Genomic DNA, 13,282 nt, shown 5'->3' on the forward strand with positions numbered 1-13,282 from the left:
TTCATAATTTCTCAACATACTATTGACATTACTATTAGGCATGAACATAAGTATATTATATTACATTCAACTTTGTCATCGCACATAATACAAGTACTGAGACAATGAAATGCAGTTTAGCATCTAACCAGACATGCAAAAGAAGCAGTAAAGTGTCGTATAATGTATATACTGTATATGATATATTTTAGAATAAACAGTAGAGGTAGATATGAATGTGCTGATATATACAGTCAGTGCTGGAGAGTAACCAAGTATATTTACTCAAGTACTGTATTTATATACATTTTTTTTATGATGTCATATAAACTTACATTTGAGTCAAGAGTGACCAAACCACTACTTTTACTGCAATATGTTAACTACATCAAGCTCGTAATACTTATGGACTTTTACTGTAGTAGATTTTTCATGCAGGACTTTTACTTGTAATGGAGTATTTTTACATTGCTGTATTAGTACTTTTGCTGCATTAAAGGCTCTGAATACTTCTTCCACCACTGATTTACAGTATCATAACAGATATATAAAAGAATGGACAGTATGATCAGTGATTTGAATTCAACAATAGAGAGGAGATATTTGGGTTTATGAATACCTTTCACAGAATAGCTGCTGCATGGCTACATGACTTCCGTAATCCGGCAATTCACGAACAGCCAACTGTCTCCACGACTCCACTTTCCTCCAGCATGACCCACGCTATATGTTTAGCTTGATTGATGCTTTGGCTGGGCTCTACTGCTGTCTTCAGAAATACAAAGTCGCTGTGTTTTGTTGTTTTTTTTTTTCACAGGACTTTACCTATTTTGTTACTGTGCAGGTAATTATATGCCTCCGTGCTTTTGTAATTGCATAATTCTTCGCCATCAACACCTTCAGAAAACACAAGGTAATTAACTTTTTCAATTCAATTCAAAACTTTATTGCAGACTCAGGGTCAATAACAGACAAAGACAAATGGGTAAAAGACAATCCCTAGACAATACACAGAGTAAACACAATAAAATTACATAAATGGAACAAGTCAGTGTGTTAAAAGAAGGCAGCTATACCAGTGGTCCCACAGCCGGGATTGGTAGCGTGTGGCACTGAATCTTATATTAGTCAAACTTGATGATTACATTATCAGAGTCATTGAACCGGCAAATAAATTTATACATAACATTTCTTAGAAGAGCCTGAAAGGTACTGACTCCCGCAGCCACAAACATTTCACTTGCACTACACCATCTAGGTCTTTTTAGCAGTATTCTCATGGCATCATTATAAGCCACTCGAAGCCTCTGTAAGCTTGCTTTTTTTATAGTTTGACAACAAGTGTGCAGTATAGAGTGTTGTACAATATGCTCTGAACGGAGACATCTTCACACTAACTTAATGCATACCAAACTTGCGTTACAGAGTGTTTGCTTGTGCATACATCATGCGGCATTGCCTATAAATATCATCGTCTGTCATTTGTTCAGTAATATAGTGCCCAAGATATTTCACCTTATTACATGCCACAAGATTATTATCAGACAATTTGAAATCAGGAAATTTTAGATGATTGACCTCGTTGGTTCTGCAGATCGTGACAACACTCTTACTAGCATTGTATTTGATATCATGCTCCACACCATACACAGAACATATATCAAGGAGCTGCTGGAGACCAGCGCTACAGGGACTAAGAATGACAAGGTCATCTGCATACATAATATGGTTCACCAAAGTATTGCCAGTCATGCACCCAGTGTTACAGGCTTTCAGCTGCTTGGACAAATCATCAATATATAAATTGTAGAGAACCGGAGACAGAATTCCCCCTTGTCTGACACCATTGCTAACCCCAAATGGGGCTGAAACACTATTACCCCATTTCACTTGCATAGTCTGGTGGGCATACCAATAAGCCAGAATTCTCGCAATGTATTTAGGCACCCCTCTTTTACTCAATTTAAAAAACAACTTTATATGATTAACACGATCAAAAGCTTTAGAAACATCAATAAAACACATAAGAACTGATGAGTTTTGGCCTCTGTATTTGTTTACAATTTCCTTTAAGGCATATATACATAAGTCAGTGCCATGTCTAGCTTTAAAAGCAAACTGGTTATCTGTGGAGTTGATAAATTCATGCACTCTATCCAGCAGTATTCTTTCTAGGACTTTTGACAGTATGCTGGCGAGAGCTATAGGCTTGTAGTTCTCTAGGCTGCATACTTTACCAGCTTTGTCCTTAATGACAAGCACTAACAGTACAGACAACATTGAGTCTGGTAACAAGCCATGGACCATAAAGCCAGTAAAACAGATAGCAAGGAGAGGAGCTAACCTCGGACTGGCATATTTAAGGTGTTCAGCAGTAATATGATCAAAGCCACTTACCTTGTTAACAGACAGCTTGTTTATAGCTTGGTACACCTCGTGTGACATGATCACCATTGAATCATCACTCTCAATATTGCCCACCTTATACAGATCACTGTGGACACAATTGAATAAGGTACTATAATGCTGTCGCCATAACTCAACAATATTGTCTGTACCGGAGATACCATCAACAGTGCATGGTAGAGATGTTTTATAGTTGTTGAGAGCTCTTGCTTATTTCCAAAAATTAGCAGGATCATTTCTTAGCAGCTTCTTAGCCATGGAATCTGCCCTCGTGGCTTGCTCATTTTTACAGATGAAGCGAATGGCGTACTTGTATCTTGCATTAGTGAGCTTCTTGTGTTCAAGCTCAGGCCCTTGTCTGGGTTTGCCTGCCATAGCCAATGATTTAAAGGCTTCACGTGCTTCTTCATGATACCCAGCTACATACTTGTTCCAACCAGACCTGATGTTATGTGTCTTATTTTTATACTTGTAGTAGGGCTTACTACCTTCATACAGAGCACTAACAATATCATCATACATGCAGCGGAGATCTCTCCTATGCCTCATATCGTTACAATTAATGTTTCTGCACATAACTGCATCTCTAAGCAGATGTATATTACTCAAGGTTTCATCTGTGCGGGCATGATAGAATAAGATGTCCTCCTTTGTAAGAGCTGACCAGTCCAACCTTTCTGCATTATCACTATCTCCATTACTAGACAGCACAGGCAGATGTTCAACATTTATAGCCATAGCAAGAGGTATGTGATCAGTCGTTGCTGCCCCATACATAATACCCATACTCCCCAACGAGGCATGTGCATCAGCAGTGCAAATACAGTGGTCCAGCCATGACGTAGTGTGTCAGACCTCACTTATGTATGTAAAAGTACTTGTAGGCAACAAGACTTTGCTTGACAATGTAAGATTATTATCTTGACAGAACTGAACCATGTGATTAGCAAATAATGAATTCCTGTCTGAGATATCAGCATTCAGATACCCAATGACATACACACTGGAAGCAGCATTATCTTGAATAAAGGAATTGATGAATGCAAGCCTATTCAAATATTCATCCTCATTCTGCTGGCATTCATAGGGTGTATACACATTTAGGATAAAGAATTCCCTGTCATTGTGAGTAAACTGTATTGCAATGCAATTGCAATGCAATTAACAATATTGATGTAGCTAATATCGGGCCACTGTCTCATCCCACTCCGTGAGAAGTGACGGGTGAGGCACTGTTACAGTAGTGTCCTCGCGACTTTTTAAAACATCTTTAGTGTGTATCCACCTCCGTTTTTTGTCCAATTGTACCAAATGCATGGCTCAACCCCGGCTTTTACAGCGTCCCTGCTAGCTACGCAACGAGTGTTCAACCAGAAGAGCAAAACCGGCTTCCGCTATGACTCATGGGTAAACTCGCGAAGTCAGGAAAAAGGTGGATATCAGCGCAGCATTTCTGTTCACACAGCCACTCATCGTGACATGTGACCAGGCAGCGTCTGCGTAATGCATTTCAACAGTTCGCCTCTGTGTGGGTTATGCCCGCCATTCTATCTAACAACTACAATGCCCAAGCGCCATTATCCCCAGTCACTGATTGAATGCAAAGCCATTGGGATGCCAACCGTTGCAAAAATCCAAAAAAAGGAGGTTTCAGACTCAGCTGTTGAAAACAAGCCCTGAAAAAATATCAGTAGACGCACATGACTATTAAGAGCGGTCCATGAGATCCCTTTTACAGGCAAAGTGGGCATCCCGCCCAGCGACTCGGAGGTTAGCTTACTACTTCCCCCTGCCCAGAGCAGATTAACATTCTGGTTCGGCAAAATAACTACCATACAAAGCAACCATAACAGTAGTCCCGAACATTGAAGAGTTTCAAATTCAAATTTCAATGGCCAATGTGACACTCACCTCGCCAGATGCTTGTGTTGGCCATTTTATAATGAGTCAATAAAGTCTGATACTTGTTCCGGAGAATTGAACGTTTTGGTGGCGTTGTTCATTGTTACCCTAAGAGACACTGGGTAAATCATGCTGTAGCTGGCTCCGGGATACTCTTGAGCTTCTTTTTGACGTCAGTATATTCCATCCGTTTCTGCAACAAAATCCTGGAAGAAAAATAGTTTTGCTTCCTCATAATTAACTTTCTGATGTCGCGCAGCCTCCATGACTCTGTCGGAGAAATTTTGAAATCTCATGACCATAGCTCGGGGTAGTTTGGATGTGGCGGGGCCTGGGATCCTGTGAGCCCGTTCAAGTTTGACTCGACTGGCAGTGGCGGCAACAGGGTATGGCTTGGTTGGTAGTCCATCAATGTCTCTATCTGGGAGTCCATTTTGGGCCACCAATACAGTTCTCTGAGGCGTTGTTTAGTGCACACAATGCCTTGGTGGGTTTCATGAGCAATATCGATGTGTCTTTTCTGCAATGACTCAGGCACCAGCAACCGATGAGTACCTCTGGCAATACAGTCATCCATGACTGCAAGCTCATGGCGGATCAGGAAGAATGGCTGTAAGTCAGGCTCAAGTGCTTTCTTTTGTGAGGGCCAGCCTTTCTGTATTTGTGCACCGGGCAGGCACAGCACTCGGACTGGAAGTCATCCACAGACACAGCACTCAGATCAGTGAGAATGGTTGCAACGGATTCCACATTCTTTGCACATGAAGTGTCTGTCTCGGGAAGTGGAGTCTAGATAGACAGTCAGCGACATAGTTCAAAGACCCAGTTCTGTATTTGACATCATAGTCAAACTCTATCAGGCGAGCAGACCATCTGGCTATCCGGAGACCAGCACGGTTATTATCCTTGGTAGTAAGGGGTGTCGTAAATGCTTGATGATCGGTGCATAACAGGAATTTCCTTCCCCAGAGCCATGTACGCCATTTCTCAGCAGACCAGATGCAGGCCAGTGCTTCCTTCTCGACGATGGAATATTTTCTTTCAGCGTCCGACAGACTGCGAGATGCATAAACAACAGTCTGTTCCTCACCAGTACTGTCCAGCTGAGTCAAGACGGCGCCTAGCACATAGTCTGAAGCATCTGTAGAGACTATGGTAGGCTTGTTGGGGTCGAATAGCACTAGAGCAGGGCTATTCACAATCATCTTCTTGACTTGGTCAAATGCTGCTTGAGCTGCATCGTTCCACCGGAATGAACTGTCCTTTCGCAGCAGAGTTCTCATAGGTTCAACAACAATTGCGTAGTTGGGCACAAACTTGCTGTACCATGCACTCAGACCAAGAAATGAGTACAGGGTTTCGGGATCAGTAGGGGGTGGGGCATTCAGGATAGCAGTGACGTGAGAGTCATCTAGCTGCAGACCTTCTGTACCGATCTTTTGGCCAAGAAAGCTCAGAGTAGTTTGATGGAGCTGACATTTGTCAACATTGAGTTTCAGTCCCACGTCGTTGATTTTGTGAAGCACAGCACGGAGATTGGCCTCATGTTCAGCTTCTGAGGATCCGTAGATGATTACATCATCGAGGTAACATTGCACCCCTTTTAGGCCACTGAGGATCGTTGTCATCATCTTCTGAAATGTAGCAGGGGTAAAACTCAGTCCATAAGGAACTCTGCAATATTGGTACAGGCCTTCATGCATAATGAAAGCGGTGAGCCCTCTGCTCTCTTCATGCAGTTTCAGTTGATGTATGCAGATTTGAGATCCAGGGTAGAGAACATGACAGATCCACACAGCTCAGACAGTATGTCCTCAATCAGTGGTAAGGGATGGCTGTCAACAACTACTGCTTTGTTAGGTTCCCTCAAATCGATGCACATGCCACCTGTGTTCTTCTTAGTGACTACAATTGGGGATACCCATTCAGATGCATCAACTTTCTCAATGATCCCGTTTTCCTCCAGGTTCTTGAGTTCATCGGAAACGGCATCATGGACTGAAAGTGGTAAGCGTCGAAGCTTTTGTTGTACCGGCTTCACTTCTGGTCGTACCTTCACTTTGTGTACAAAGTCCTTTGCACATCCAAACGCAGTTGGAGTCTCACTTTTCTGTTTGCTGGTAGTGGGCGTAGCTTTGGTTTGATGGAGTGTCGCACAGACATTGGCAGTCTCAGGTATTCTAACTGTCTTCCTTTGATCTGTAGCTGGAGAGCAGTCACCAGGTCCATACCTAGTATAGGTGTCCCTGTTTTCACTATGTAAAAGTCTGTGGAGGCACTCTTGTCGTAGTAAGTAATGTCAGCTTTAAGACATCGTAGCACATTCAGCTTCTCTCTGGAATGTAACAAGCTGCATTCTACGTTCACGTTGCTTACTTGAACCAAAATATTCACTGTAAACATTCTCAGGCAGTATAGAAACACCAGACCCTTTATCAACAAGTAAATCAACAGTACATGCCTGTGCAGTAGTGGGTGCAGTAATAGTAGCAGTACAAATTAGCTTAGCAACTGTTTCAGTAGTAGAACTAACAGTTAAGACGGTAATATCAGGCACAGCCACTTCATTAACAGACTTTTGGGAGGATTTGCACATTCTAGAAAACTGTCCCATCTTTCCACATGTTTTACATTTGCAGTCCTTCGCAGGGCAGGATTTATCGTTGGCTAGGTGTTCAGCTGAACCACAATGATAGCATGTGTGGGTTGCATCCGTTTTCTGAACGGTCTTGTACTTTGGCTTGCGCGCCTTCTTTTGCACTTGAACGGCGGCGACTTGCTTTGTGTCACCATCAGCAATGACTTCTGTATCACCTATAGCAGCTTCAGTATGCCTAGCTACTTCCAAAGCTCTATCAAGTGTCAGGTCCTCCTCCATTAACAGTTTCTCACACGTATACGAGGATTATTTGTCTTCTCTACGATCTGATCACGCAGCATTTCACTTTCCATATTGCCAAACTTACTTTTCTTCACGAGCTCACGCAGCGCTGCCACATAGTGATCCGTTGACTCACCCACAGCTTGAGCTCGTTGCCTAAAGTGGTACCTCTCGGCGACAACATTCAGTTTCGGGGTGAAATACGCTTCCAAAGCCTGCACAGATCCATCGTAGGTATCCGCCATGAGCGGCAAGGTGCTGTAGATTCTTTGTCCCTCTGTTCCTAAGCAGTGAACTAGCAAGGCTATCTTACTCTCGGCAGGAAAGTCACTTCCCCTGATAGCAAGCAGCTAATTGTCGAACAACTTTTTCCACGCAGCAAATACGGTTTTCGGTTCACCTGGGCACTCTAGGAACACGGCAGGAGGTTGCAAGGAGAGCAAAGCCATCTCTTCGTCACTACTACTCTCGTCGCCACTTTGTTGTGTAGTTGGTTCAGTATCAGACATCAACACGAAGCAGAGGAACAGGGGAGCGTGTTCTCTACTTAGCACTTTTTGTCATAGACACATCTTACTTCTTCTCCTTCTACACATGCGTAACTCACAGTACCTGGAACATATTAACCAATAGTGTCACCTAGCGGTTTCCAACATAAATAGCATTAATAGAAAACAACGCATCACTATGTCTGTATATGGACACAACTACTGCTACTACTTTCGGCTGTTTCCGTTAGGGGTCACCACCGTGGATCATCTGTTTCCATCTCTTCCTGTCCTCTGCATCTTCCTCTGTCACACCAGCCACCTGCATGTTCTCCCTCACCACATCCATAAACCTCCTCTTTGGCCTTCCTCCTTTCCTCTTCCCCGGCAGCTCCATATTCAGCATCCTTCTCCCAGTATACCCAATATCTCTTCTCCACACATGTCCAAGCCATCTCAATCTTGCCTCTCTTGCTTTAATAATTTAGCACTGGTGACTGTTTAATGCCAGGTTTCAGTACCCATCGCTACTTAATAGTCTGTTTCTTTCATAAGCCTCTCAGGTTAGGCTTGTTTACATTTTGGTATGTGGACTCCAGCAATGTTAAAAGCTCGCCACCTTATGCACAGTTCTATCCTTACCCTCTTTTTCCTCCAGGTGATCATCAAAGACACTAGCCTAGTGTTGACTCCAGCCAACATTAAAGCCTACATCCTCATGACGCTGCAGGGTTTGGAATACATGCATCACCACTGGGTCCTACACAGGGTGAGGCTGCACGCACACATACACACACACACACACATACAGGATAATATAACTGTTCTGTTTATTATTATGCTTGTGTAGGATCTGAAGCCCAATAATCTGCTGTTAGATGGGAATGGAGTGTTGAAGTTGGCTGATTTTGGGTTGGCTAAAGCATTTGGAAGCCCTAACAGAGTCTATACACATCAAGTCGTTACCAGGTCTTTATTTTTTTTCCTCCTTTTTCTTGCAAGGCATAGCCATCTGTTTTGTGTTTTTCTCTATATTTTAAAGTTGTTGCAACATTATCATACAGAGAGTAGATGGCACTAAATGGGAGGATTGAAGATCCCTCCCTCATTATTTTTATTACTTTTCACAGGTGGTACCGCTCCCCCGAGCTCCTGTTTGGTGCCAGGATGTATGGTGTGGGGGTTGACATGTGGGCAATGGGGTGTATCTTGGCAGAATTGCTCCTTCGGGTACATAAAGAGACGTCCACACAGTAATGTAGTAGAGTACATTGTTGTATACTTGAACATACTCATCTATCTTCCGCTCCTTCCTTAGTTACCGTTCTTAGCTGGTGACTCTGATCTGGACCAGCTCACGAAGATCTTTGAGGCCCTCGGGACCCCCACAGAGGAAACCTGGCCGGTCAGTATTGTTTTTTGTGTGTATGTTTACTATCTTAATATTGGTTAGTGTTTGGAGAAGAGTTTGTGTTAATATCTTGATCTCTTTCTATTGATATGCTCCAGCGGTCTGAACTTGCTCCTCTTTATCTTATTATGTTGTTTACATTGCCATCGGTTTAGTCCTTGGCTAAATTATCCCTCTTGGAATACTAGTTTATTTCTGCACCGAGCTGAACATTTTTGTATGTATATATTTGTGTGTCCAATGTGCAGGGAATGAGCAAACTACCAGACTTCGTGGCCTTCAAGTTGTTTCCTGGAACACCTCTGGAACACATCTTCAGTGCAGCTGGAGACGACCTACTGGAGTTGTTGCAGGGGCTGTTCACTTTTAACCCATCAACAAGGACCACAGCATCACAGGTAGTAAAATCTGTCATATTGCCTTATTACTTAATCACGTTCCTTGTTGCTTATGTGGAGTACAAAATGTACTCCATATGCACTCCGTATGTACTCTGTAGTTTTCCACTTCTCTGTGTGTATGAAACTTCTCACTCACTGCAGACACACATACCCATTGTTCTCATGCGCATCTTCCATGGGGCCACATAGCAACTGTTATCATGCTTGCCTCCCCGTTGCCGCATCCCAGGAACGACCTGGTACAGCAAAAGATAAGCGCAACAGACTTACAGACACTCACGAGACACAGAACGTGATTAACGTAGATGTTTCCTTCTTTCCTTTGTAAGACTACACCTTAGTTGATGCAGGAAACATAGTGTATGACGCGACGAACGGTTCTATAAAAAACCACTATCTCCAGCCCAGGGCAGAGCATATCCTCACAGACAAACCTCTGTGTAACCTTTGGTCTCTCCATCTGCAGATGCATTAAAGATTCTCTGTTTGCTCCAATACTTGTCCGATGATCATTCTTCCCAGAGGTTGCTGGGGCAAGGGCCCATTAAAAGGATAAAACAAAATCCACAACACTTAAAACCAGAATTTCTCATTACCCTGAGGGAGAGAGAAGACCTACAACAGTTTGAGTCTGCAGACAAAGAATCATTGGTCTTTAAATGTTCTGTCACGTGATCTGAAAACTTAGGTGGGGAGTGTTGTGTGTTGGAGATTATAAACACACCAAATGATTTGAATACATCATAAAACTTGATTTATTGTGGACTGTCAAAAAAAGAGACTCTTAATGACTTTCCATTTGAAGGACTCAGTCGTCATCATACATGGCAAATTCTGAGCCTAGAAGTTCATAGAGTAAAATTATATGTACAGCTGCATCTGAAATCATCAGTGATGATCCAACTGAGATATAGGCATTCCAGCATATCTAGAGGGTTCTCCAGAAGTGCATGGGCTTCGCTGTAGAGATATGGCAGCTGTAATCTTATCTAGTATACCTTTAAAGACCCTTCATGGACACATACACATGTGTACACACACAGACACATTTTGTTTCTTCCTCTCGTCAAGCAACCTAACCTCCATCTGTTTTTTCAGGCTCTGAAGATGAGATATTTCAGTAATCGGCCTGCTGCTACTCCTGGCCCTCAACTACCCAGGCCCAACTTTTCAACTGAGGCTATCAAGGAGAAGGAGATCCCCACATTTAGCTTCAAGAGGAAACTGGAGCGCCAGGAGACATGTAATGCATGCACATGCACACAAGCCCAGTTTACTTCACTCACAAACTTGCCCATGATTTATTTATTGTTGTCCAGGCTAAAATGAAAAGAAGATCAGGCATTGGGGTGATGGTCACTAGAATTTGGAATAACCTCCCTTTTAGCATTAGATCAGCTGAGCCGGTCACTGCTTTTAAACTGCATCTTACAACACTTATTTTAAGAGCCTCACTTTTTCTAATGTTTGATTACTTTTAATGTTTTGGCTTGTATTGTTCTTGCTTGTAATTCATTTCTTTATTTTGTTTATTTTACAGTCGGTTTTGGTCAATTATTCTTTGATTATTCTTTGATTTTGTTCCATGTGTACATATTATTTAGTTTTATTCTGAATAATTAAAATACCACCTTCACCAGATGGTTTGGGCAGTCTAAAAATTAAGTCATGGTCAATATCACGCTGGTCTTTTTAAAATGTGATTTGGGCAACATAAATTAACATTGTCTCAAACAATGTGATAGTCCAATTTTGGAAGAAGCTAGAAATTTTAAGAATGCCTCAAACGTCTGCAGATTACATTTAGCACATATTTGTTTTGTTTTCTTATTTTCAGTTTATTGAACACTTGTATTCTCAGGCCAAGTACTGTAATGCCATGAATCTGGAACACCACTTGATTGAACTCAGTAATTCAAAGGGTGTTGGCAGCACATGTAGCTGCAGTTGGAAATTTAGAATATAGTTAAATAACACACACCCACACATGCACACAAGGTTTAGAGGGTTATGGAAGGGTGTGTTTTACTCAAGTAGGACCTTGTTGCTGCTGGGAGGTTCAAACATTTTCCATCTCATTCTGTGGTTTGGGAACGATTTTGGTTAACTATATACTGTATGCTATATTAGAGAGGGAGAGAGCAAGACTCCAAAACACCAAGATGGATATTTTGGTGGTTGGTGGTATGCACATGTACATGCTGGAGTACTGTTTGTTAACATGTATGGTAGTGACTGTTGTTAAGAACACTGGAGACATTAATGTGTACATTAACTGATGGTAATACATCTATTGCATGGTTGCGTTGTACATCCATCCATTATCCAAACCGCTTATCCTGCTCATTATCTTAAAATCTGTTGTTTTTATTTTTCCCTTTTTCAGGTGTCATGAAGAAGAAGCTTGTTTTCTGAACAAGTGGGCTTTTTGGTTCCTCAGAATTACATCTTCTTAACTGACACTTCCAGCATGGTTTGCCTTCCTGTGTGACTCCACTGGAGTGGAAAATAGCATCTCAATCCAGTGAAGAAGACTGGAATGTGATTGCCCTTGGGACATTTGTCATGTGACTGGGGAACTTTAGTAGCTGAAGACATCTTTTAGTTCTTGGGCTGTCCAGTGTCCAGTGCGCTGCTGTGCCCGGCAGCCTGGCGAGGGATTCCTCGTGTGTGTGCTCTCTGTAGTGAGGCGTGGTGGCTCTGCTCCTTCCTCGTCTGTAACAATGATGTCTGAACTCTACCTACTAGAATATAGTTATTTATGTGACTGAAAAAGAAAACATGAAAACTTGATTTATTTCATGTAGACATATTTTTTACTTTTTTGTAAGTTAGACCAATAAATTGAAATTTGCCAATTGGTTTGTGAATTTCTTTTGCTCTAACAAAATGGGACTGAAAGATTGTTTTGACTGTTTTGAAATTCCTTTGTGAAACCACATTCCCCCATAATATTCAACACTGTGAGAAACGTTTGTATCCATTGCAAGTGAAAAATATTTTGGAAGTTCAAGGTGCTTCTACAATTTCACAATACAATGCGTGTTTACACCCATACAGTGCACATAGTAGTAGCTGAAATAAGGTTTCAAATGTTTATGCAATCTCTATTTTTGACCAGTGCAAGTGTGTTTAGATGGAAGTATATGCTTCCTGGTTTAGATGTTATGTGGACAAGAGTGAGGGGGGGGTGTATGTTTTACTCTGTGCTTGTGTATGTGTGTGATGTGGTGTGGCAAAAGATGCCCCTGGGGGCAGACAGGGTGGCACTTGAGTCTCGCACATCAATGTCACACCATCTATCCCTTTTCATCCCTGTCATTTCTCTTTAACTTGGCTGTGATCTAACACGAGAGCTGATACTCTGGCAGGCTGTTTGCTGGCCATTTGGTTTGGCTGTCAAATAGAGTGATACTTGGAGAGAGCAGTGGGAAGATGAAGGGAGTATGTCACAAACGTGACTGAGTGTCGATGGAAAAGTATCAGTATGGGTACAGATATTAGAATTATTTCTTAGCACCTTTTCGCATTGAACAGAACAATAATTCACAATGCAACGGAGAATGCTAGAGTAAACATACATATGCATACCATTTTTAAGTAGCATCAGAATGTGTGTGGTTACTTTTCTCAAAAATGCCATTAGAATCTATTATAATCCAGTGTGTTTAAGTGTTTTGCTTTTTTAAAGAGGTTTTTCAATCTGTCAAAACTGATGTTACCAATAATAAATTGGATCGATCTGAAACATCTTTCAATACTTTGCCCTTGCAGTTACTTATTCTTGAAATTGGAAACGTAGGAAGCCAGGGAT

At 41.9% G+C, this 13,282-nt stretch overlaps 1 protein-coding gene across 1 annotated transcript in view; it reads left to right on the plus strand.

Moving 5' to 3' along the window:
* cdk7 (cyclin-dependent kinase 7) overlaps positions 1–13,205 on the plus strand; it is a 28,122-nt gene extending 14,917 nt beyond the window's left edge. Inside the window, exons 6-12 of the mRNA XM_056288352.1 lie at positions 8,315–8,425; positions 8,507–8,625; positions 8,787–8,886; positions 8,975–9,061; positions 9,316–9,465; positions 10,567–10,711; positions 11,855–13,205. Coding sequence (XP_056144327.1) covers positions 8,315–8,425; positions 8,507–8,625; positions 8,787–8,886; positions 8,975–9,061; positions 9,316–9,465; positions 10,567–10,711; positions 11,855–11,883 — 741 coding nt within the window. The 3' untranslated portion in view covers positions 11,884–13,205. The remainder of the gene's footprint in view (positions 1–8,314; positions 8,426–8,506; positions 8,626–8,786; positions 8,887–8,974; positions 9,062–9,315; positions 9,466–10,566; positions 10,712–11,854) is intronic.
* Positions 13,206–13,282: the final 77 nt, after the last annotated feature.

Source organism: Lampris incognitus, chromosome 1 (genome assembly GCF_029633865.1).
Source record: "Lampris incognitus isolate fLamInc1 chromosome 1, fLamInc1.hap2, whole genome shotgun sequence".
Classification (NCBI taxonomy): Eukaryota; Metazoa; Chordata; class Actinopteri; order Lampriformes; family Lampridae; genus Lampris; species Lampris incognitus.